This window comes from Amblyomma maculatum, chromosome 8 (assembly GCF_055883805.1).
Source record: "Amblyomma maculatum isolate TAMU_Amacu chromosome 8, ASM5588380v1, whole genome shotgun sequence".
NCBI classification, from domain to species: Eukaryota; Metazoa; Arthropoda; class Arachnida; order Ixodida; family Ixodidae; genus Amblyomma; species Amblyomma maculatum.
In genome coordinates, this window is record NC_139351.1 from 101,446,862 (window position 1) to 101,472,053 (window position 25,192).

The 25,192-nt window shown below is 46.9% G+C and overlaps 2 protein-coding genes across 2 annotated transcripts in view; one reads left to right on the forward strand and one right to left on the reverse strand.

Annotated features, from left to right (window-relative positions):
* LOC146182002 (uncharacterized) overlaps positions 1-25,192 on the reverse strand; it is a 223,046-nt gene that overhangs the window by 74,066 nt on the left and 123,788 nt on the right. The window lies entirely within an intron of this gene.
* Positions 2,466-25,192, forward strand: part of LOC146182005 (sushi, von Willebrand factor type A, EGF and pentraxin domain-containing protein 1-like) — a 77,291-nt gene continuing 54,564 nt past the window's right edge. The window contains exons 1-11 of the mRNA XM_084577002.1: positions 2,466-2,527; positions 2,867-3,627; positions 4,887-5,142; positions 12,294-12,470; positions 13,632-13,790; positions 17,033-17,212; positions 18,569-18,748; positions 19,888-20,082; positions 20,954-21,205; positions 22,009-22,248; positions 24,558-24,749. Coding sequence (XP_084433128.1) covers positions 3,160-3,627; positions 4,887-5,142; positions 12,294-12,470; positions 13,632-13,790; positions 17,033-17,212; positions 18,569-18,748; positions 19,888-20,082; positions 20,954-21,205; positions 22,009-22,248; positions 24,558-24,749 — 2,299 coding nt within the window. The 5' untranslated portion in view covers positions 2,466-2,527; positions 2,867-3,159. The remainder of the gene's footprint in view (positions 2,528-2,866; positions 3,628-4,886; positions 5,143-12,293; positions 12,471-13,631; positions 13,791-17,032; positions 17,213-18,568; positions 18,749-19,887; positions 20,083-20,953; positions 21,206-22,008; positions 22,249-24,557; positions 24,750-25,192) is intronic.

The window sequence follows — 25,192 nt, forward strand, 5'->3', positions numbered from 1 at the left end:
CACATCCGACCACATCACGGTGATTAGACGCCTGACTACCGTGCCCGAGTTCCCGGGTTCGATCTCGACCGCCGACGGCTGCGTTTCGATGGATACGAAACTGAGAGGCGTCCGTGTGCTGTGCGATGTCAGTGCACGTTAAAGATCCCCAGGTGGTCAAAATTAAACCGAAGCCCTCCACTACGGCACCCCTTTCTCTATATTCACTTTCACTCGATCCCTCCCTCTCTTACGGCGCGGTTCAGGTGCATAGAGCTTTAGCGTTCGTGCAAGCTCTCTATAGGAGCTGCGTTCACGCGACAAACTGACGGCATTGTACATAAGAGAAATGCGCAATAACTTGGACAGGACACAGGAAGAAACACATACATGTGTTTGTTCCTGTGTCCTGTCTAAGTTATTGCGCATTTCTCTTATATACTATGCAGACCCAACTAGCCCGACAACACGCTCTTCTGAACTGACGGCATTGTTTACAGAACGCATCTGCTTTAGGAAAACACTCGCGTTTGCATACTTCCACAGTGGACCAGGTTAAACGCCACAATAAGAAAACTCCATAACCGCAGACTACGATGGTAGTCCCTTCAGCCACCCGCAAAAACATGGCCCTCGATTGACACCAATGCCACAATGCGGCCGCTTTGGTCAGCGTACCGAGCTCTCCCGTAAAGTGGCCGAGAGGTTTTACGACCATAATGTGGTAATGTGCGGTACGCATGCAGACAGCACATTGATAAGAGATGACTATAGTGTGTTCACACCTTAAACGTACTAAAACCCGGAGAAAAAAAAAACGCTCTGCTGTCACGTTCCAACGCTGTACTAATTGCAGTTATGTTAGAAATGCGATCAAAATGATAAATTGCATGATTTGCGTTTGTTTTAAGGCGCATTTAGGAATGTCAGCCTGGGGAATATTAGCTACGCAGCAAGATAATGCGTTTCGGCTCACTGCGTTCCCAGCGCTGCAAAGAAAAGCTGTCGCGAGAGAGAGAGAGAGAGAGAGAGAGAAATAACAATTATTTGCACCCATGTTACAGACATGGGTGCAAATTTGAGACATGCTAGGGGTGTGGCTTGACACGAATATTTCAGCCAGAAGCTGCCGTCGATGCTCGGTTTCGCCGCGAAGTCTAACTATGCTTTCAGCCTCACACACTGCTGGGTCTCCATTCAGGTGTTTCGTTACATGGGCGTGTGATGTTTTGCACCGGATTTAATGCAGCTTTCTAATGACTTTCTAAACAGGTGGGGTACTACATAAACATGCTCTGCTGTAATAAATACCGTATATACAAAAAGAAAAGGCGACGATTGCCGAGGAGTCGGAAAACGAAGTTGTTAATTGTGCCTGCAGAGGGGGAGGTTCGAATCCCGCTCAGGGATGATGTATATTAAACTTTCCGCGTCGCTGGAGGACCACTGCCGTCACACTGACCAATGTGTTTCCTCAAGCAAGCATCGTGACATTGGCCGGACATGCTGAGAAACTTGCAAAGTTCTCAAGCATCTTTGTTAATCTGCTGCACTTCTCAACTGCGTTTTCCATGTACTCGGAAGCATAATACAAAAGCACATCTCTCGCCGATGTTCCGGGAGATATTTTCGGCGGGGGGTCAGGTTGTAAAAGATGAACGAAAAATTGTCCCAGACCTCCCGGGCGCGATAACAGCACGTAGACGTACTCCCTTCGCCCAGTGGCCCAATTCGGAAGGAGAGTTGGCTTTAAAGAAAACAAACTTCCGCCCTTCTCCTCACCGCGTCTAGCTGCCACCCGGCCGTCCACTTGTCGCCCCAGCGGCAGCCAATTCACGCGCTGTGAAATGCGGCAGCAGACCTCGTGGCATAAAGAAAACCCGGGGCGGTGGCGCCGGCCACGAAGCAACGTAAACACACGCCACGAAGAACAACAACAACGCATAAAAGTCTCGCCGCGAAGCTTTCGCACGGGGAGCCGTCGTCGTCTCCCGTTCCTTCGCGTCGGGTATCGGCGCCGCCGTTCCACTGACAGGCGTCTCCTCGGCTACTGCTGCTGCTGCTGCTGCTGCCGACGGCAGGAAGAGACGACGCCAAGGATGACTCTGCGTCGCCGGACGCGGCGGCGGCGGCGTCGGCGCGACCGGCGCCGCGGTGACCAAACGTTCATTTATGTAAACAAGAAAACTCCTGCGAGGCAGCTTCCCTCCCGCCCCAAACTGCACGACCGGAAAGAGTTCGAACTTCGTTGGAAGAGAGCTCGTTGTACATCTCTCCCTAACTGCCTGATCTCTTCGAGGCGGTGGAGGCGAGCTGCAGATCAGTGCTGCGCAGGTGACCACCTCGTATTCATCCACAATAACCTTCAGCAGTCTGTCTACGTGTGTCTGCTCTGGCGGACAAACGGAAGTGACGCTGCCGGTATTTCGACCAGTTAGTTTGGTGCTATGAACGGACGGCCGGTTCAAGCTATTCAAGTGGACAGTAAACGGCGTCCCCGCCTGCAGTCTTCGTGGGTGTCGTTCGTGGATGCAGCCGGTGACAGTCGGTGAGTCATGTGTGCCACGAATTATATGCAGGTGCTTCGAGTGATCATTTGCAGATTTCTGCGCTATTCAGGTACAAATTTTGCTGTCCGTGAACGTACTAGCACAACTATTTTTTGCTAATTTTCTATGCTACCCTTTCGACTGAGTACCTTACTGAAGTGTTGATCTTTAAAGACACGGGAAACTCAACTCCGGGTGTGAAATGAAGGGGCTCTGAATGCTGTTTCTTGTGCGATGAAGAAACTAAACGCTTTGACATCTTTGCTGCGCAATTCACGCTCTAATTTTTAGCTGAATAAGCTTCACAGCAACGGAATAATTACCCATTCGACCGACAGCGCTTTCCAGGAGGTTCAAGTTCCTGTGACGCATCACATCGCAGGCATCACCTTGGAGCCCCCGGTGCGTGGCGGCTCATCATGGCCAACGCGGATGATAAGAAAGGGAGAGCGCAGATGAAATGGACTGTGGATGGATGAGCGAGTTACTGGAATCTCAGACTGTTTTTTAGCCAGGATCTTTGACTGCAAACTGAAAAACGTCCCGAGATCCCCATTTTATCTCTCTAATAGGAAAACTCTTTGTAAGATCTTTGTTGGACTTGAGTGTTGGACGTTATGTCTGCCCAAATATGACAGGCCACGAGAGAATGAGACCGCACAGGCGATTTGGGAGCTTCGTTCTCTTGCTTGCTTCTCTTTATTGGACGCCTCTCTTGTGGGGCGTGCAAGCCCATCGGATTCACAGCGAGCGTCTAGATGGTCTAGGGGCCTTGCTTAAGCGCCACGTGGCGAAGCTGCGAGGTGCTCCGAAGGCGGAGCTCGTCTTTCTCGTGGACAGCTCGTCTTCCGTAAGCGCCGACAACTTCGTGAACGAGCTGCGCTTTGTCAGGAAGCTCCTGGCCGACTTCACAGTATCTCACGACAGGGCCCGCGTTGCTCTGGTGACGTTCAGCTCCAAGCAGAAAGTCGTCCGCGAAGTGGACCACATCACGAAGCCCTCTACGGCGAATCACAAATGCGCCCTTCACAAGCAGCTGGCCGCCGTCAAGTACACCGGTGGAGGGACGTTCACTCTCGGCGCTTTGCAGGAGGCCATGGTGAGCAGAGCTCTTCATATTACCTGTTATGAAACTTCCCGTAGGGCCGACTCATCGATAAACGACGGTTCTTATTGGAAATAGTCGCGACGCTCACAGCCCCTAAGGTAAAGTTTCAAACTTTCAGATTGTTGATAAATGCACATCCACCTGGCAAATAGTCGAAATCATATTTACTATGCCTATTAGGAACAGAAAGAACGCATACCAACGTGATATGCGTTCTTGCTGTACCTTCTTTCCTAATAAGCGGTAGAAATTATGATTTCGAATACTTTCCAACTTGCCCGAGTTTCCGCTTTATAAAGTGGCAAATAGTAAATTGAAGAAATGTACTACCTAAAATTGTTATATGTAGCAGCCGTAGAGGTAAGTAAGAGAGAGAGGAAAAAAAAAGAGAAGGAAGTTGCAGGTAGCGTTTATTGGCCGCTTCTAGATGGCGCCACAGTCCATAAGCACTCAAGAAATGCATAGTAAAATTAGTCACCTTTTTGAGCGGATTTTCTCAATTCCTTAGACCAAACATCTATGATGGTGATTGCTTTTGACGAGCGCAAGCTTCTCTGGGTAAATGGGCTTCGCTTTCTTTATTGGACCAGGAACACTGTTCGTCTTGAGCTGCTGTTTGTTCCAATTTGTAAACTGCAGTCGAGGTGTTAGAAAATGAGTTCAGTAGAACACTATCCCATCTGAAAGCGCGCGGGAAAATGACGTCTCATCCACTTCACCTTCCATACTTTGTAGTAAGCACTCCAAACCATTCGTGCCTTAGCGTCGGTGAAGGTGGGCACTTTGTACTTGTTTAGCAGCATTGCTGGCAAATGTTGACGTTGTTGCTTCTCTTGGCGTTAATGTTCATGAAACACAGTCATTTGCAGAGAGCCCTATTTATCTTAACTAAGTTTGTTTTGAGAGAGTAGGTTTGTAACCACATTTTGATAGTGTCGCACTCCCAACTGAAACTTTGGTTCACTAGAACTTGCGTCCATACCAAGACGCCGTTCCACCTGTGGTAAGTCCTTACACGTGGCACTTAGACAAAGCGGACAGATTTTTGTGAGCTATTCTTTGTCATTTCAGAGTTTTTCAGAGAATTTCAAAGCGACAAATTGTCCATCTCAGCAGCTTATAACATTAGCTTAATTGATACGACTCTGTTACACAATTTATTTCTAGGCGTTTTTAGATTCACTACACCCTGTCTAGAATTGTATAGTGTTAAAGTTGACAGATGTACGTTGTCTACCCCTTTATTCAAGGAAATTCTGAAATTCGCCCGCGAGGACGCAGCCAAGGCTGTGTTTCTAGTGACGGACGGCTATTCGAACGGAGGAGACCCGCGGCCATACGCGAAGACGCTTCGCGACAGTGACGTCACCATCTACACGTTCGGGATCCGAAACGGAAACGTCCGGGAACTCCAGGACGTGGCTTCCGCCCCGTACCACGAGCACTGCTACATACTGGACAGCTTCGAACAGTTCGAGGCGCTTGCCCGGAGGGCTCTCCATGAAGGTGTGTTAAGTTTTTTTTTCTTTTCTTCTTATTGCGTATTTTAGGCCATGTGGTTGCGTTAAATGTCGAGGAAATGGGAGAGGAGGCGGGGCGAGAGCAGAGCTTTTGGATCATACCAGTCGCGAAACTCTGCTTCAAAAAGTGACCGGATTTTGTACGCATTTTTCGGACGGACGGACGGACGGATGGACGGATGGACGGACGGACGGACGGACGGACGGACGGACGGATGGATGGATGGATGGATGGATGGATGGATGGATGGATGGATGGATGGATGGATGGATGGATGGATGGATGGATGGATGGATGGATGGATGGATGGATGGATGGATGGATGGATGGATGGATGGATGGATGGATGGATGGATGGATGGATGGATGGATGGATGGATGGATGGATGGATGGATGGATGGATGGATGGATGGATGGATGGATGGATGGATGGATGGATGGATGGATGGATGGATGGATGGATGGATGGATGGATGGATGGATGGATGGATGGATGGATGGATGGATGGATGGATGGATGGATGGATGGATGGATGGATGGATGGATGGATGGATGGATGGATGGATGGATGGATGGATGGATGGATGGATGGATGGATGGATGGATGGATGGATGGATGGATGGATGGATGGATGGATGGATGGATGGATGGATGGATGGATGGATGGATGGATGGATGGATGGATGGATGGATGGATGGATGGATGGATGGATGGATGGATGGATGGATGGATGGATGGATGGATGGATGGATGGATGGATGGATGGATGGATGGATGGATGGATGGATGGATGGATGGATGGATGGATGGATGGATGGATGGATGGATGGATGGATGGATGGATGGATGGATGGATGGATGGATGGATGGATGGATGGATGGATGGATGGATGGATGGATGGATGGATGGATGGATGGATGGATGGATGGATGGATGGATGGATGGATGGATGGATGGATGGATGGATGGATGGATGGATGGATGGATGGATGGATGGATGGATGGATGGATGGATGGATGGATGGATGGATGGATGGATGGATGGATGGATGGATGGATGGATGGATGGATGGATGGATGGATGGATGGATGGATGGATGGATGGATGGATGGATGGATGGATGGATGGATGGATGGATGGATGGATGGATGGATGGATGGATGGATGGATGGATGGATGGATGGATGGATGGATGGATGGATGGATGGATGGATGGATGGATGGATGGATGGATGGATGGATGGATGGATGGATGGATGGATGGATGGATGGATGGATGGATGGATGGATGGATGGATGGATGGATGGATGGATGGATGGATGGATGGATGGATGGATGGATGGATGGATGGATGGATGGATGGATGGATGGATGGATGGATGGATGGATGGATGGATGGATGGATGGATGGATGGATGGATGGATGGATGGATGGATGGATGGATGGATGGATGGATGGATGGATGGATGGATGGATGGATGGATGGATGGATGGATGGATGGATGGATGGATGGATGGATGGATGGATGGATGGATGGATGGATGGATGGATGGATGGATGGATGGATGGATGGATGGATGGATGGATGGATGGATGGATGGATGGATGGATGGATGGATGGATGGATGGATGGATGGATGGATGGATGGATGGATGGATGGATGGATGGATGGATGGATGGATGGATGGATGGATGGATGGATGGATGGATGGATGGATGGATGGATGGATGGATGGATGGATGGATGGATGGATGGATGGATGGATGGATGGATGGATGGATGGATGGATGGATGGATGGATGGATGGATGGATGGATGGATGGATGGATGGATGGATGGATGGATGGATGGATGGATGGATGGATGGATGGATGGATGGATGGATGGATGGATGGATGGATGGATGGATGGATGGATGGATGGATGGATGGATGGATGGATGGATGGATGGATGGATGGATGGATGGATGGATGGATGGATGGATGGATGGATGGATGGATGGATGGATGGATGGATGGATGGATGGATGGATGGATGGATGGATGGATGGATGGATGGATGGATGGATGGATGGATGGATGGATGGATGGATGGATGGATGGATGGATGGATGGATGGATGGATGGATGGATGGATGGATGGATGGATGGATGGATTGATTATAGGAGCGTCCCGTTGAAACGGAGTGGTAGCAGTAGCTATCATGCTCATTTTTCTCCCTATATCCTAATTATTGTTTTAGATTGGTTAATATACTATCATTCTATTTATTAAATTTTTGTTTCTACATTACTAACATTATATCACTTCTCTGCTTTTAAGCGACCAATCTTCCAGTCGTTTTTGTTAGCTTCCACCGCCGGTTTATTTACCCGGCCACTGGTATCACTAAACCCCAGAGCTTCAGGAACAGTGACTGCACCTGCATCGACTTCTGGATGGATACCATTACACTCGAGTATAATATGTTCAATTGTTTCACTGGAGTTACCGCATACAGCGCATGCGTCATCTTCATTGTTAATTGTGTCTATGAATTGTCGCGCCATCTGGAAGCAATCAATACAGGCTTTTTGCTATTGCCTTTTCGAAATCAAAATTTTCTCGCCTCTTTTCTATCTGAATTAACTATTCTTAACTTTATTACCTTTATTAACTTATTAATTAACTTAATTAAATAACCTGCTGTTATTCTAGTAATTTTTGCCGCTGCAATTCTTCAACTAATTTTATTTTCCAGAATAATTGTGCATGTATCAACAATCAGAAAGTTTGGAATTTAGACGCAGTTTCCTTTAATTTCCGCTGGTGCCACCACCATTCCTAAACACCCGAATTTTAACCAATCAAAACCGCCGTTTTTGATATATTGGCCCTATGGAAAGTTTCGCAACTGGTAGTATTGAGGAGCTCTGTACGGGAGTGAAGCTCAAGCTTCAGCGCACGACGCACCTCCCCTGCCGGCTAGCCGCCGATGCTACTGGAGAGCAACTCACCCAGCAACGTATCCTGCTGAACTTATTTTCAAGCCTACATTTCTGCTTTTCCTGTCTAGATCATCAATCATTCTTTGCAGTTCATCCCCCGAGTTACTTAGCAAGGCAATGTCATCAGCAGATCACAGATTACTGAGGTATTCTCCATCTACTCTTATCCCTAACTGCTCCCATTCCAAGTCTCTGAATACTTCCTCTAAGCAAGCTGTAAATATTACTGGGGAGATCGTGTTTCCTTGCCAGCAGCTTTCTTTATGGAAATTTTGCTACTTTCTGTATGCAGAACTATGGTTGCTGTGCAGCCACTATATATATCTTCCAGCACTTTCACGTACGGCTCGTCTACCCCCTGATTTTGCAATGCCTGCATGACCGCCGAGGTTTCTACTGTGTCAAATGCTTTTTCGTAATCAATGAATGCTATGTATAAGGGCTGGTTATATTCCGAACATTTTTCTAACACCTGGTTGATGGTATATGGATACAATAACCTGCTTGATCTTTTACTTGGTTGTAGTCTAAGGTTGTCCTGATTCTATTAGCGATTACCTTGTAAAATACCTTATACGTAATAGACATTAAGCTGATTGGTCTGTATTTTTTCAAGTCCTTAGCGTCCCCTTTCTTATGAATTAAGATAATGTTTGCGTTCTTCCATGGTTCCGGTACCGTTGATGACACCAGGCACTGCGCATACAGAAATGCTGAATGCTTTTCCAAAATAGCTCTTTGGGCCAGTTGGCTCATACTACATATAAAGAGACGCTGGTTTTGCGCTGGTCTTTTTATGTGCTTTTCCAACTCGCGGGCAAAGTGGTCGAAACATTGGCTGTTGCCCCACTGGTACATGAGTCTACTTCGTTATAATTTACACGAAGGCCACCGCAGCATCGCTTTGCAGTGGGCGTAAGTTCCGGCTTTGTAAGGGCATCTTCTGTCTCCAAAGAAAAGCTCTCACGTTTCATGGGATATGCTGGCGTTGACCGCTGCCTTAAAGGTGCTCAGCAAATGCTAGCCTTGTTGGCATCCCTGTCCAATAATCAGGGAACGGATACAAAGAAACAATAAAGCTAATAATAATAATAAAGCTCCAAAATTTGTTTTGGGTTAGAACAATTAAGCTCCACTATTAAGGGTATAACTAGATAGCGTTTCACACACACAAGGATCATGTCTCGCACATTTTAAATTTTAATTTACTTTCGGCTTCGTTTTTTATAGGATTTAACGTCCCGGAGCGACTCAGGCTACGAGAGACGCCGTAGCGGAGGGCTCCTGAAATTTAGACAACTTGGGGTTCTTTAACGTTCTCTGACAACGCACGGGCTCCTTGCTATTTTAGTTTAATTTTTGTTGTTTGTTTTTATTTGTTATTTCTTTAATTTTGAAATATTACACACTGATACTTAGCATTATATAACATTGCCTTTCTGTTGCGAGTTTTTTTTACAGCTTTGAACGCCATTTTTTTTTTTCAATTCTTTAATTTCTTTAATTCATCAATTATTAAGTTAATTACTTCGATTTCATTAACACGTCATCGCCTGTTACACAGCAGTCAATCACTGGAATCAAAAGTGACAATGCCACATTTTTTTACGCAGCCCCCGATTATTTCCGACGCGAATTGCCGACTACTACTATTACTAATACGCCGGCCGGTTTTCGGTTGATCGAGCTGTATAAGCCATCGCTTAAAACGACTAACTAATACAATGGAGTCGGTGTTTACAATGTGATCGCTGACTTCCGAAGCGCACTTCGAGTCCAGTCGTGTATCGTAGTTGTCATTCATCCGATCCAGAGAGTACACATTGCCAACGAACTTTTCAACCTTATGCAAGTTCGATTTAGAGAAAATAAAAGTCAAGCAAGCAGGTTTTTCTGACGCCGTGACTACGAGGCGCCGCAGATGCAGCGCAAGAATTCCGCTCGTGCACGCAAGTGATGGAGGGCGCGCAGCTGGCGCGGCCCTCATATTCCCTTTCTATTTTTCTGCCATAGATGGCGTCGAGCAGGTAGGAGCAGCAGCGCCGCCACGCGATGCTTTGGTAGCCTATAAGCTTCTAGTACAACGGTGGCCGTTGTTGTGCCCGTAAGGTGGTTCGAGATCGAAGCTGGGAGGAGCTGGGCTTCCGTGCAGTGCGCGGGGCCGCGAGGACGAGACTCAGTTCACAGTCATCTTCGTTCCTTTCTGGGAGACAACTAACGTAACTCTGCACAAGGCTGAAGGGTGCGTAGCCCTTTTAGAGAGAGAGAAAGGAAATTAGGAAACATACAAAAACGCATAAGCACGGCTGCTTGCAAAGGTCCGTCGTGGTCGTCGGTGTTTGGATTTTGGCGAACCGCAACGGTAGCACAGACAGACACAGCAGTTCGCAGGAAACAGAGTGGTCCCGTCGAAGGCTTCAAAGAGGCCGCAAATGTGCTGCTTGGCTCCACACGACTACACGCAGGCCTTGTGGTCATTCCTGCGCGATCACCGGAAACATAACTTTTCGAGTTCCCTCTTTTCCCCCCGCGCGGTGCGGATCCCTGGCGCCTTGTCTCCGTGCGCATCGCGCGCCGTTGCGCGGTCCCGCTTTCCTGTCGTCGAGGTGCCGAACGCCTCGTTGAAAACCGAAGGCAATCGCCCCGATCACAAGACCCGATCTGTAAAAACGAAAACGTTGAGGCCCACATTCACCACTTGCTGTGGGACTGTCCAGCACTGAAACCAACACGAATCCGGCACCTGAGGATAGCTAGCCTTTCAGCAACCAATCCTGCCTCATATGTCGCTTGGATACAAGGACCTCATCATCGCTCAGTCCTGGACTTCATAAAATCAGACAAACGTTTTCCATTCATTTGATCATTTATTCATCCTCCATCCCATACCCTACTGATGCCCTGAGGCAATAAATATCGATTAAACAAAAAAAATCCAGACCATACAGATGTCTTTCATAATCATCAGCAGCATCCTGACTAAGTCCACTGCAAGGGAATGGCTTCTCCCACATCTCTCCGATTAACACTGTCAGACAGTGCCACCTGAAGCCGCATTACAACCACGAAGTTCCCTAATAACAGCTCGCTTGACTCACTTTCTGCCTCTGTAGCGCTTGCCTTCTTATTTAATTCACTGGTGAAGGCACTCGGATATTGAGCTTTGCGTTCGAACGCGTCTATAGAGGCACAAGCGCTCGATTGAAGCGCACCAAGTGCGCTTCCATGCCTCCATTGAGCGGCCGTGGCGGCGAAGCGCAAAATTGACCCGTAAGCGATGTCATGCACCTTAATCCTTAGGTGATCTGGATTCGTCCGGAGCCCATCTTTACGGCATGTCGTACTGTCTTAGTCGTTTCGGAACGTTAACCCGATACGAAAGCATACGAAAGCTAGCCAAACATTATTTGATCGAAGCCTAAACTATGTCTTTTTCGGTTGTCGACTACGTTAGTAAACACGTTATAAGATAAGGACAGAAGCTGATCGGTCTGCACTTTTTCATAACCTTATTGTCCCCTCATTTATGGAATGTGCTGATGTTAGCTTTCTTTCAATATTCAAGTGCTGTCGAGGTCACAAGGCACTGCACATATAGGGCGGCAAGTCTTTCTAGTGCAATGTTCCGTGGATCTTTCAACAAATGTGAGTGTTACCTGACTTTCTGTATTCCATTCCAGGCTTCCTTTACTTCCTCTAAATCCCCCAGAACAGGAGCGTCTAAAAACATACTGCTTCGCCGTGTGGGCCATATGTTGGCGAGGATTTTTAATGAAAGAGTCCAGCTGGGCTGTGCAGATATTCCGATCGATCGTCTTAATTATTACTCTTCTGTTAGCAAGTTACTGAGAGTCAGCGCTAATATGGTCTTTTGGACCTTTTGACACAAATTATCTTCGCCAACTCCTCCCGCCTAAGTAAAGCACAGCTGTTGTGGTGAGTGGCGTGGAAGGTCGTGACAAGTACTGAGACCTTTTTCCATAGACAGCTCTCTCTGACGCCGCAGTGGCAGCCATTTTTCGACGAGTGGAAGCCATTGTTCACCAACCATCCGAGCTGATTGATGCACTCTTGATAAGAGAGCAATGTTTCTCGTCAGGACATGTCTTTCATATTATTGTCTTTGACCAACCGCAGACATGCACGTGGGCCCACACCAGATGGTGAACTCAACCGAGTGCGGCGGCCTCTGCCCCGAAGGCGAACGCTGCTGCCACCGGGAACAGCTTTGTACGTGCGGCACCTCGTCGGGCCAGTACGCCTGCCTCTGTCCCCGAGGACACTACGGCTCGGGGCTCAAGGGCGACTGCCACCGTAAGCTCCACGATATAGTTCTGATGAAAGCTACTCAGTGCAACCAGGCTTGCACTCCCGTTCCTGTTAAGTCCGACAGCACGTTGTAGAAGCACTGGATCTCTTTTCACTCTTCGATGCCTTCATACAAACAACTTTCAAAGCAACATCAGTTAAGTGCACAGGTAAAGGGGAAACAAACGCATTGCCGTGGGTGCGGTAGCTTTATATAAACAGACACCAGAATCATACCCATCTCAGGAATGGCTGATCAATGTCGGCATGTATACTGACAGGTATAGTTCGGCCGCTGCCCCTCTGTGTGTGTGTGTGTGTGTGTGTGTGTGTGTGTGTGTGTGTGTGTGTGTGTGTGTGTGTGTGTGTGTGTGTGTGTGTGTGTGTGCGTGTGCGTGTGCGTGTGCGTGTGCGTGTGCGTGTGTGTGTGTGTGTGTGTGTGTGTGTGTGTGTGTGTGTGTGTGTGTGTGTGTGTGTGTGTGTGTGTGTGTGTGTGTGTGTGTGTGTGTGTGTGTGTGTGTGTGTGTGTGTGTGTCAATGGATATGTGTAGGTGAATGTGAGCTTAAGTGTGGTGGCGCCACATCCCATAGCGCCAAGGGCGCACCGTGAGGTGTGGCAGACACCTCTGCCAGGGACAGCGCCGTTGCCTGAATTTTTTCTTTTAATTAATTCGTATCCCCAAGTATTTGCATGTAGGATTCCCGTTTTTATCTCGCCACTAAACCTGAAACTGACTTAACGACGATGGTAGAGATTGTGCCGAAAGGTAAGTTTATTGTAAAACACAAATCGATGTGAGCAAGGCTTGAGGGTAAGCCTCAGTTCACCGAAGGCTTCACTCCTTACCCCTTGTTCATTTTGCTTCGTGAGCATCCACTGTGTTGTGTACTCATGGGCAGTTTTGCAAAATACTATAAATACAGATTCTTTGTTTTTGATTTAAAAAATCTCTGACAGATTACTGACGGGCCAGCGCACCACATAGGTCAGCCAGGGCATGCACAGTCTCGGACGCTATACTTACAGAAACTCATGCGCATCAGATTGCATCTTGCTCTCGGTTGGTGCTCACTGCTGCCCTAACGTTGGTCAACTGAAATGTTGTACCCTTCCGTTCAGTTCATTCACTGGGTTATCTCGCATGTCATATCTCGGCACACGAGCAGCGTGTCCCCGGGGAACGTACCAGCCGGTCGAAGCCAGCGGAGACGACAATATCTGCGTTCCCTGTCCGCAAGCGCACCAGAACTCTGCCCCGGGTAGCACCAGTGTTGCCCAGTGCCACTGCAAAAGGGGCTACAGCGAAGAGGGCGGCACGTGCAAGGGTACGCTCAAGCTTTCGTATCCATTGTGGAAACACTCTATCTTTTGCTGTTGCGTTGTTGTTGTGGTGGCTGTAGGAAGAAGGAAAAGAAAATGCACGGGCCTGCTACTGGATCTGTAGCTGAGCCACCTCATCTGCCTCGTACAGACAGAAAATAGAGAAGAAAGAAAAGGAAGAGGGAAAGAAAAACGCGGAATCAAATCGTTTGCCTTGCTAAATATTTAAACATCACTTGTCCTACAATTGCAGTGTCAATTTCCCGTGTGTGTTACCATTTTTCATATTATATTTCACTTATTTCCCGTTTTGTTTCCTTTACTCTACCCATCAAATAACTTCTTTTTTTATGCAAGTATACTTCAAAAATTTTCTTTGCTACCCAATTCTTGGCCGATCCCCCTCTGTGGGTATGTGCCATAAGTTATTTGGTCAACAACAACAACAACAACAACCGCCGCCCACCACCGAAGCGGTGGCGGGCGCAATGACGGCCCACAACAGACAAAAATTTGGTGGCAGGTTTGCTGTTGCGTTTCGAGCAGACTAGGATCTTCGCTTGATTTCGACCACAGTACAGGCTTTAAAGTTACATGTACCGACAGAAGAACTTGCGGCGCTTGCAGGCGGCATCTTCTTAGTGAACTTTTCCTCAGTCTGGCGCCCTCAGCTTGGAGGTAATGGTGGAACGGAGCGCCTGTCTGGGAAGCACCGCGAACTCTAGACCAGAGCACAAAAGGTAAATTGAAGGCCGCCATTTTGAGAGCGCTGTAGCGCCCCTATTAGCGCCGCAGCGAAACAATGGCTCTGTGCTGCCAAACGAGGCGACCACGGATATACGCCGCGCTCGCGCTTTTACGTTTCTTTGAATATTTAGCGATTGGGTGCTCGTAAAATCGTCTAAAGTTCATTTCAGCCTTCCGGTGAAGCTGTCTGCACACCTCGCGATTGCAGGAGTATGCAAAGCATATCCAGAAGTGGAGCGAATTGTTCAAGTAAAGGCATTGTATCTTCCCATGCAAAACTACTGCGGATGTGACGTTTCCAATCTCATATGCATGCCCAGTATTATACTGAGCGCAGGCAAAACCCTTGCAGTATGTACAATGTTATACTTTCGCGTGGTGTCTGTAACAGTCGGTAACAGCCTGCACCTCATAGCCGACGCAATGCCGCAACTAGCTGCGAGTAAATACGTCGCATTTGCGTTCATACCCTGATGTTTCTCTTTTTCCTTAATCAGGGCAGAAGAAGGAATTAAAATTAGATCAGCTGAATTGGAGCTACAAGGAAGTGTCGTTTCTTTTACCAGCTGCCTTCGTTGGTTTTATTTATTTATTTATTTATTTATTTATTTATTTATTTATTTATTTATTTATTTATTTATTTTTTTATTTATTTATTTATTTATTTATTTATTTATTCATTCATTTATTTATTTATTTATTTATTTATTTATTTATTTATTTATTTATTTATTTATTTATTTATTTATTTCCAATACCTCAAAGACCCCAGGAGTACGAGGTTTTACATGAGGGGTAGGCTTGACAGTATTGTCGAGATTAACAAAACAAATTTTCAATGGCGGTTCTGAAATGGCTTGGGTTATAGTGAGCGACGATGTCAGCGGGAAGATCGTTCCAGTCGATGGCTGTCCTTACACTGTTATGATATGTTATGATATGCATGATATGATAATTGGAGGAATATGGGAGAGACCTTCGCCCCGCGTTGGGTTTAGTCCAGCTGATGATGATGGTTTATTATTATTATTATTATTATTATTATTATTATTATTATTATTATTATTATTATTATTATTATTATTATTATTATTATTATTATTATTACTATTATTATTATTATTATTATTATTATTATTATTATTATTATTATTATTATTATTATTATTATAAGCAACATCAAACCGTGACATGAAATTTCGTGACTACGTGGTTGGTGTAGGTGATCATCACAATGCCACGCCGTCAACGGTTCTTTAAAGCATGACACTATCTCGTTACTCCAGCTTAACTGACCTAATGCTACCTACTTATTTTGCCCTGATGAATAAAAACGGAGACACCAGGTAATTAGCGCAAATCAGACGTGTTTATTCGCTCTTGTTGCCTTACGTTTGTTTATGAGGTGCAGGCTGTGACAAATTTTGGCATACAGCTACGCAAAGGTATAGTGTATTACACACCGCAATGGTTTTTCTAGTAGCATGACATATTTTTGGGCATGCATATCAAATTGGGAAAGTCATGCCTGTAGTATTTTTGCATAGAAGGGTACGGTGGTATTACCCGAACCTCCCACTCCACTTGGGGATGCCGCTCTTGCCCCTGTTTTCGCGAGATGGACAAAAAAGTCTTGCCGGGAGGCTGTAATTAACTTCGGGCGATTTCACGAGCATCCGGTAGCTAAAACTTCTAAGAAACGTAAAAGCGAAGGCACGACATATACCCGTGGCCATCTCGTTTGGCAGTCCAGAGCCGTCGTTTCGCTACGGCACTACAGTAATCTACCCTCCGTGCTCTGGTCTATAAACAGCTAGGGAAAACGGAGCTGTAATGAGATTGGGAACATAACAGAGAGAACTAAGGAGAGTTGTGCAATGTCGTCTTCTTTTGGTGTAACAAATTTTTAAGATACGCAAAATAGTAAAAAGTGGTCGAGAATAGGGTGAGGCGAGTGAATGAACAACCTCACTGAGGAAGAAAAGAAATGGCACTGCAGAATCGAAATGTGTGTGAGGATCTCTACTGAAAAACCAAAAGTTCTACGTGGCAATAACCTCATAAAATCTCATCGAATCGCATGGACTCTCTTACGGTTCACATCGGTATAATAAAATATTGTACATAATTTATGATAATGTACAAGAAGCTATGAGACCGTATGCAATTATATGCGACATGTATGTGATTTCTTATGTGAATTGAGTGAGATTGTGTGAGAAAATGTGAGTTTATTGCCTCATACAATTTTTTCAGTAGGGGAGTCACGTTTAACTCACACTAAGCAGCTGACACTGCCCGATATTAAGCTTACTAATTATCTACACTCATATTAACTACTTGTGAACATCTCGTTTGAGCCGATAACCAGTGAGCAGCGTCCTTTGTCGATTTGAAACACGAATCAGTCGGGTGAAGTCATCGTTTTACAATCTCTGTCTCTTGCATCGAATGCACTGTTCGGGAAGAGCTCCACTAACAGCGCACGGTGGCCCTACAGTGGTCCAATGCGAAGAGCTCAGCCCTCCGGCCAATGGCTACATGGTGAACGCCGACTGCGAGGTGGTCTTCAATGCCGCGTGCGGGTTCCGCTGCAACCCGGGATACCGGCTGATCGGCAACAGCATCCGAGTCTGCCAGCACGACGGCACCTGGTCCGGCAGCGACCCGGTCTGCGAGAGTGAGTTCCTCTTAGACCGTTGGAATCCGCAACTATACGCTTGTCTGACATGAGCTTTTACGCAGAAAGGAGGCTAGGATGGGGACTACAGAACGGGCATCAAAAGGTAGTTTGGTGGTTTGAAGTTGAAGTTGAAGTTGAAAGTTTATTTTCGAATCAAGAAACAACGTACAAGAATATACAGTGAGAGGTCCCATGGTACAAGACCGCAGGTGGGACCTCCCCATTGTAATAGTTTTCGATAGGCAACATAAAGAATAATATTATTGTGGTGGTGTATTAGTGTTTGTAATTTATGTGTGAGGTTGTCAACTTTTCTTTGTTCAGAGTTATCAGCAATATATTGCGTCCAGTGTATCTGGAAGCTTATCTTTGGTCCTTTATTAGGTGCATGGATCTCCTGTGTTACACGTAGTGCCATTGCCACTCTTTTCAGTTGTTCTATGGCAGTTAAGGAATCGGTATAGATGTGGGCTTTGGTTATGGATTCTATTTTATTTATGGCTTTCATTTCATCGCGGATTGCATAAAGTTCCATCACAAACGGATCCGGGTGTGCTGTTTCGTATTAATTATGTACGTTTAACTCTTCGTGAGTCGGGCTAGTATACTGCTGTTCTACCGCCATTTTCTTTATAACCGACGCGTCTATATATGCAATACCGGTTGCTGGGAGTACATCAACCAGAGGGCGAGACGCCAGCTTATCTTTACGACATAGCGTAGTCGTTTTATTCGTCGTACTAGTTCTGAACTCCCATGGAGGGGGGTCAGCTATTGTCACTGTTTGCATTTTCACTGCATTGATCCTTCATCCTCCCTCATTATGCGTCGCGCGAGCTTTAGTCCTTCGGTTGGCCGTACGGACCGCGAGCGCCCTTAGCTCGACCGCGAACACGTGAGTAACGCATTTGCATCGCGCGCGGGGCATCGCTTTAGGCTTCCGCGACAGGGCTGTTGGTTTGTACGAAGTCTGGGAGTTAGTGCAAGTGTTTATGATAGCATTTCTGTGCATTAAACATTTGTGGTTGTAACGTATGCTCTTGCTTCCTTCGGAGCGGAAGCGCAGGCGTGAGGAGAATGCTAGCTGTGCCCTCGGCTTGTTCCTGTTCCGAACTCGTGGTGTGGGGGAGAGGTGCCACACACCTGATAACAATAACTTCCTTTGAAAAACAACCCCAAAAGTTTAACCAGAATAAGCCTCTTCAATGTTTTTCGCTCACATGCCGACGCTGATTTTTTTTTTTTTCAAGAACTGGAGCTTTAACGCTATCGCATTAAAGCTATCTACAAGTAGTGAGCTTAGGCTAACAAGGTTGGAGCTTACTGTGACAAGAGTATTCTTTCCGTTCGCAGAGAAGAGATGTTCTCCCCTGGAGGCCCCACTGCAGGGAGCCATGAGCTGCTCCAGCGACTCGTTCGACTTCGAGACGACGTGCGAATTCGACTGCCAGCTGGGGTACGCGCTCATTGGCTCTCGCAGAAGGACCTGTCTCTCCATCGCCCTGTGGGACGGCCTGCCCGCTCTATGTCGACGTAAGACCAGCCACTGCGCTCTTTTCGCGTTTCCTGGAAGCCCCGAAAGCGAAGAAAGTTCTGTATAGACACAAGCGGAGGCATGCGGAAATACAGGCGGACGAAGTGGGCAGAATGCGGTGCCAGTCCGTCGATGTGTGCTTGAGTTTACTGGTTAATTTATCAACCACGAAGGCTGTATACAAACGGTAGAGCATAGCCTTTGAATACTCCATACACATGGTCGCGTTTCTCTGAGAATAGGTGATCAAGGGCGTAGTCAAGTATGATCCGCTCGGTAGATGAACTCGAACCTGGCAGCAGAAACATTATGGATTGACTTTTCTGTGTTGACCCAGAAATTCGAGGCAAAAATCACCTGCAATACAGTACAGTTCATGTATGAAATTTCTAATCACGGGCCAGTTATAAAGGGAGATCTTTATCTGGAGGTACATTCTGCTATTGCGTTCTCAATTTTTCCTTTACGAATACAGTGATATGGTTTCACTTGAATCCTTAGAATTTGAAGTTGAGAGAGACGTCCGCAGATAGTTACGTTGAGAAAGGCAGTAATAATATTAATCAATAAGTCGGTATTTACACACCTTGCTCATGTATATAAAACCCTGCGGTGTGTTTTGGGACACATAGTCGAACTGAGCAATAATAACAGCATAAACCAGGGTACAAACAAAATTGCAAGCACACTCAAGGCTATGGAACGAAAAATGGTAGGAGTAACATTAAGAGATAGGAAACGTGCAGAATGAGTCAGAGAAATAACTCGTGAAGTTACTGACATTCTAGTGGAAATCAAGAAGAAGAAATGGACATGGGCAGGACATGTAGCGCAAAGAAAGGATAACTAATGGTCGCTTAGGGTGACAAACTGAATTTCAAGGGAACGAAAGTGTAGCAGGGGCGACAGAAAGTTAGGTGGGTGAGGTTAATAAATTTGCAGGGGTCAAGTGGATACAGCTAGCACAGGAGCGGGTTAATTGGAGGAATGTAGGAGAGGCCTTCGCCCTGCAGTGGGTATAGTCAGGCTGATGATGATGATGAATAGCAGAGAAGACTATACAACGTCGCACTAATAATAGTATTAGCACTACTAATTTTTATTGTAATACAAATTATTGTTGTACTTTCATGCCTAGCCGTCACATGTCCGCCTTTGGCCACCCCCGACCACGGCGCCTTCAGCCCTCCCCACTGCAGTGAGATGAAGTCTTCGTTCGGCGAGGCTTGTACTCTGTACTGCTCCGACGGGTTCCGCGTGTCTGGACCCGAGACACGCCAATGCCTCAACACGGGAACCTGGAGTCAGCACGACATAGCTGCTGCCTGCGTTGGTGAGCGGCCCTTCCCGTCTTGCACTCTGTAGAGCCCGTCCTTCGTCTTCTCGTCGGACTTGTTTCACCGGCATGAGAGTGCCCACGCAATGAGCAACGTCGCTAGAGTCTTGAAAGCTCCTTTCGCGGGGACATTCCCAAAAGACTGCGCGTTGTGCTGGTTGAGCGTGAATGGAGTCTAGACGTAGTAGGAGCGCTCTGCTTTGTAAGGATGATCCACCACGGACAATCCTTACGAAACGCGAGGATACAAGCGCAAAATGGTAAAACAGCATATTGTGACTTATACATGCAAAAGTTTGTTGAACGTTCTAAAACAAGTTTCATTTCAGTTTCTTGCGTTCATGGGCACCACCGTAGGACTTTAAATCTTCAACACACGCTGTTAAACTCATGCTTCAGCGCAACTAGTATCGCTAGTAATATTTTGCATAAACCCTGACTGCTCATTGGAGGGTCAAATTCTAAAGTTAAAGCTCAGCTACTTTGGTAATCTGATGAGAAGAGAGGAGTCGCTGGAGAAATATTTGATGTTGGGAAAAGTTGAGGGTCACCGGAGAAGGGGTAGGCAGCGAACGCGATGGTTAGATGGCATCCTCGAGGCGCTGCAGATGAAGTTATGTGATGTTAGAAAGATAGTGAGAGACCGGAAAGTGTGGCGTGATATGGTCCATAGGGTCACGAAGAGTCGGACACGACTGAACAACCGAACTGAACTGAACTGAAATATTTTGCATACTAAATACGAGGAAGCTCGCCGCCACTATAAATCCCAGATTCAAGATTTCAGCCAGGCACACTGTAAAGGCGAAATGACTTTACAACCATGCGGTTTCCCTATGACTCCTCAATGACGACTTCCTTTCGCTAGCTGCCGAGCCTCCCACTATCATGAGCTGTCCGGGAAACATCGAGGTCGTCTCGGAGCCGGGCTACGGCGAAGCCTTCGTCGACTGGGAGATGCTGGAGGCTGTGGACAGGAGCGGAGCTTCACTGTTCATCAACGTTGTCCCCGCGGTGATGCCGCCGCATCTTTTTCCTATCGGGGAACACGAAGTCTCCTACTGGGCGGAAGACGCGGCTGGAAATGTGGCCTATTGCAACTTCACCGTCACGGTAGCAGGTGAGTTGGGGCGCCGCCACGGGAAGTCTCGATAAATATGTGGTCTGTTGATATGACAAATCAGTAAAGCTACAATGGCAAAGGTGAATCACTAAACTCGTAACAAAACACAGTAGCGCTGAAAAGTGCAGAGTCGGCATAAGGGAAATTAAGTTGTATTACGGGGACGGTTAAAGTATTTTATATTGCACGCTTTGGAGGCATATGTTATGCTTTTGTCGTTCCTTCTTCGTCAAGCTCCAAAACCTGCTTCGAATCACCCTTCCGGGCGAAGACGAAAATATTTTTCAAAATATGGGAAACTGTTGTCGTCCCTTAAACTATATTAGTACATTGTTCACTGCATAAGTTAAGAAATATCAACTTGCGTATTGGTCATTTTGAAATATTTTTTTGTTTTCAATAACAGCTGAAATTTAACATAATATAGATGGCTCCCTTAGTTTGTTTCCATCTCGTGAGTTCATTGTACAGTTGGCTTTGTCACCTGTTAAACTATTTTGTATGTAAATTTATTTAGTTATTTCATCTTATTTCTACTAGTAACTGTATCCATTCCTGCTTTCTCTGCCACATGAGGTTGCAATATTTGTAAACAAACCAGACGTTCCGTCTCCTGTGATCATTGTGCAGATTAGCTAAAGGTGACTGACATTAGTTTTATTCCAGACACTGACACTGTGAGCTGGAATATGTTTGTTTGTTTCTCAGTATGTTTCTCTGTATAATAACTTCTAGCAATTTCTACGCGTAAATACGAAATAAAGATTTCTAACTGAAGCTTGTTCCTGCTTTCCTCATAGACTTAGAAGCACCTTTCGTGGAAAGCTGTTCCGACCCACCCGAGGCGTTCGCTGATGACCAACAGTTCGCGTACGTCTCCTGGGAAGAGCCAGCATTCTCGGACAACTCTGGGGAGGATGTGACACTATGGAAGTCCCACAGCCAGGGCCTGTTCCCGGTCGGCGAGACACTGGTCACATACGTGGCAAGCGACAGTTCCGGAAACAACGCTTCTTGCGTCATCAGGGTCGTCGTAAGAGGTGACTGCTCACACTTTGTGGGAAAATGCTGAGTTTGTGAGAAAAAAAAGCTATCTCGCTGAGGTCGGGTAGTCCTTGTTTTTCGTTCAATGGCTGACCGAATACGATAAAATGAGGAGCGTTGCACGCTCCGCAGCGGTGGGGCAGTGGCTGTAATGTTCTGCGTTTGGGCTGAAGGCCATGAGTTCAATTGCGATCGATACTGTCTCCCTCATGTACTGAGGTTTGTGCACTGAGATTTCGATGTTATTGCGCCGACAAAAGTTTGTAGGACGAGCTTAAAGCGACCGAGTTGCACGCGTATCTGAGACATCACAAAACAGTAAGCGACCGAACAGTATAAGGAATAAAAATGGCACGACTGAACAACAGCGCACGAGAAACAAAAACAGCGTGCGAAAAAACAGTGCAGTGGCACAGAAACAGAGCGCAGTGCAGCACAATATTGCGGAACGAGTGTTGAAAAGAAAAAAAGATGTTAAGAGTAGCTATGCCACGAGGGCACAATAGTACGATTCTGTTTTTTGCCAACCAGATGCTCAGGTTTAGCTGATCCTTGGGCAAGATAGTAATATCGCCAGTTTTGCGAATACATTCAAATTCAAATACATTCAATTCAAATACTTAGTGTTCTGAGAACAACACCCTCCTGTCGCGAGAGTGCTGTGTATTTTCTGCTTCATTTGAGACGGCACCGGTCTTGCCCCGCGTGCAACCACTGGACATCTCAGAGTGCCATAGCATGTGGCAATTATCGAAAATCAACACGGGCACTTTGTGTTCCATGCACGTGGAATTTCTAGCGTCTGAGTAGAAAGCAGAGTCATCCTTGAGCGGATTTCACGCAGAAAATCAGCCACAGTTTCGCCCCTTTATCAACAGAATTGTTGTGCACGTAACAATATAACACACGCCCGTAACTCGACTCGTAAGGGGACTGCTTTCCACCGCACTGGTATTATTGCAGTGCTGTGCTGTCACTGTGCTGTTCTGTCGCCGTGCTGTTTTGTTGCTGTGCTGCTTTGACCCGCTATTACTGCTTGCCTTGCAGCCCATGGGTAGACCTGACACGTAAAAATGAATTTTACTGGGAAACTGTTATACGAAGCCCTCCTTAGCGGTGTCTCTCCCTCCATATGACCATCCATCCCATCACGTTATCATGCAAGTGTTCATGGAATAATAATCACGTGACCGGTCATGTGTCACCGCGTGTCCGGCGCTAGGCACGTGACCGTGTTTTCATTGGATGGATGGATAAACTTTATTTATAGTATATTTGAGGTGTTCGTGACCCTTACTGGTCACTTGTGTGCCATGGTCGATCCTCGGTCCAGGATGCTGCACTTCAGTTTTGTCATTGTGGCGCGGCGTGTGAGAAATCGTTGCTCTTCCTCGTCCTCGCCGGCCAGCAAGTGCTCCCACTGCGTCACACTCGGCTTGTATAAGATAGGGTCCAAGTCTGCCTTAGGACAGGTTCGTGTGACATGCTCTAGTGTCGGTTTACTGTGACACCGCGGGCATTCGTCTATATATTGAGTAGAGAAAATCTTGAGTCATTTGTGTAGGTGTGGACAGGTGTAGGTTTGTAATCTGCGCCAGTCTACTGCCACCTCTTATGGTTAGTCCGGCAACACTGGTTACCTCACTCTATATGGCTTAGACAGCACCACGGTCATAGAAGCGTGTACTACTCTGATCCCCAGAGGTCGTAATTATTCCGGGGCCATCCACTAGGGCACCTCTTTTCTATTTCGCTCCCAACTCCCTCCCTTCCCTTATACGAACCGGTTCAGCTGTCCGCCTAAAAGTGCGAGCCCCGCCGGGGTGGTGCAGTGGTAAGAAGCCCGACTACTGTGCTGGAGTACCCGGGTTCGAACCCGACCTCGGCGGCTGGGTTTCGATGGAGGCGAAACGAAGAGGTGTCCGTGAGCTGTGCAATGTCAGCGCACGTTAAAGATCCCCAGGTGGTCGAAATTACTCCGCAGCCCTCCACTACGGTTCCTCTTTCTCTCTTTCCACTTTCACTCCCACCTTCCTCGCTTCCCTTACGGCGCGGTTGAGGTGTCCACAGAAAACACGTGAGACAGTTACCGCGCCTTTCCCTTCCTATAAATCAATCAATCAATCAATCAAAAAGTGTGACAGATACGGCGCCTTTCCTTTCCTTTAAACCAATTTACATTCTGTGATGCGCAAGTGATATTTGTAATCGCTCGTCGATGTTGCGTTTATGTTCTACTTCATCTTTCGAGCAGTGACACGAAAGGTAACCGCCATACCATGAAGGGTTCCCGCTGCGTTTACAGGACATCGATGCGCTCCGCCACCGCCGCCAGCGAACGGGAACGCGGACTGCCAGAGGACGGACTCTGGTGTAAGGTGCACCATTTCGTGCTGGGAAGGTCACGACCTCGAGCCCGACAGCGCCAGGGAGTTCTCGTGCACCTTTGATGGCGGCTGGTCGCCTTTACTGCTGGAATCGTTTCCCGACTGCTCCGGTAAGCTGTTTCGCGCACAACGGCTATTGTACTACGTTTTCTCACTTTGGAATAAAAGTGTTTAGGTGTCTAAGACCGCCGTTAAGAAGAAAGGGAATAGAGAGATTTAGATTGCCGGAGGCTTATAATTGTTGAATTATCACGTTTTACCTTAGCCTCCTTAGATTGCCGGAGGCTTATAATTGTTGAACTATCACGTTTTACCTTAGCCTCCTTTGGCTATGGTTTTACATACGAACCCCTCCCACCCAGACGCAGTGGCCGCGATTGCACCTACCCTTGTCAGTGCGCTTGCGCAGGAAGGGTCTAATGCGTGTCCGGCAAGCTAAATATTTGAAGTGTCTGTGTAGGAGCCAATACTCGCGCAATATTACCGCATACTGTTAAAAGTTCTTTTTGCTTTGGTCCTGGTCGGGTCCTAAAAAATTACTTCTGTACAGGCT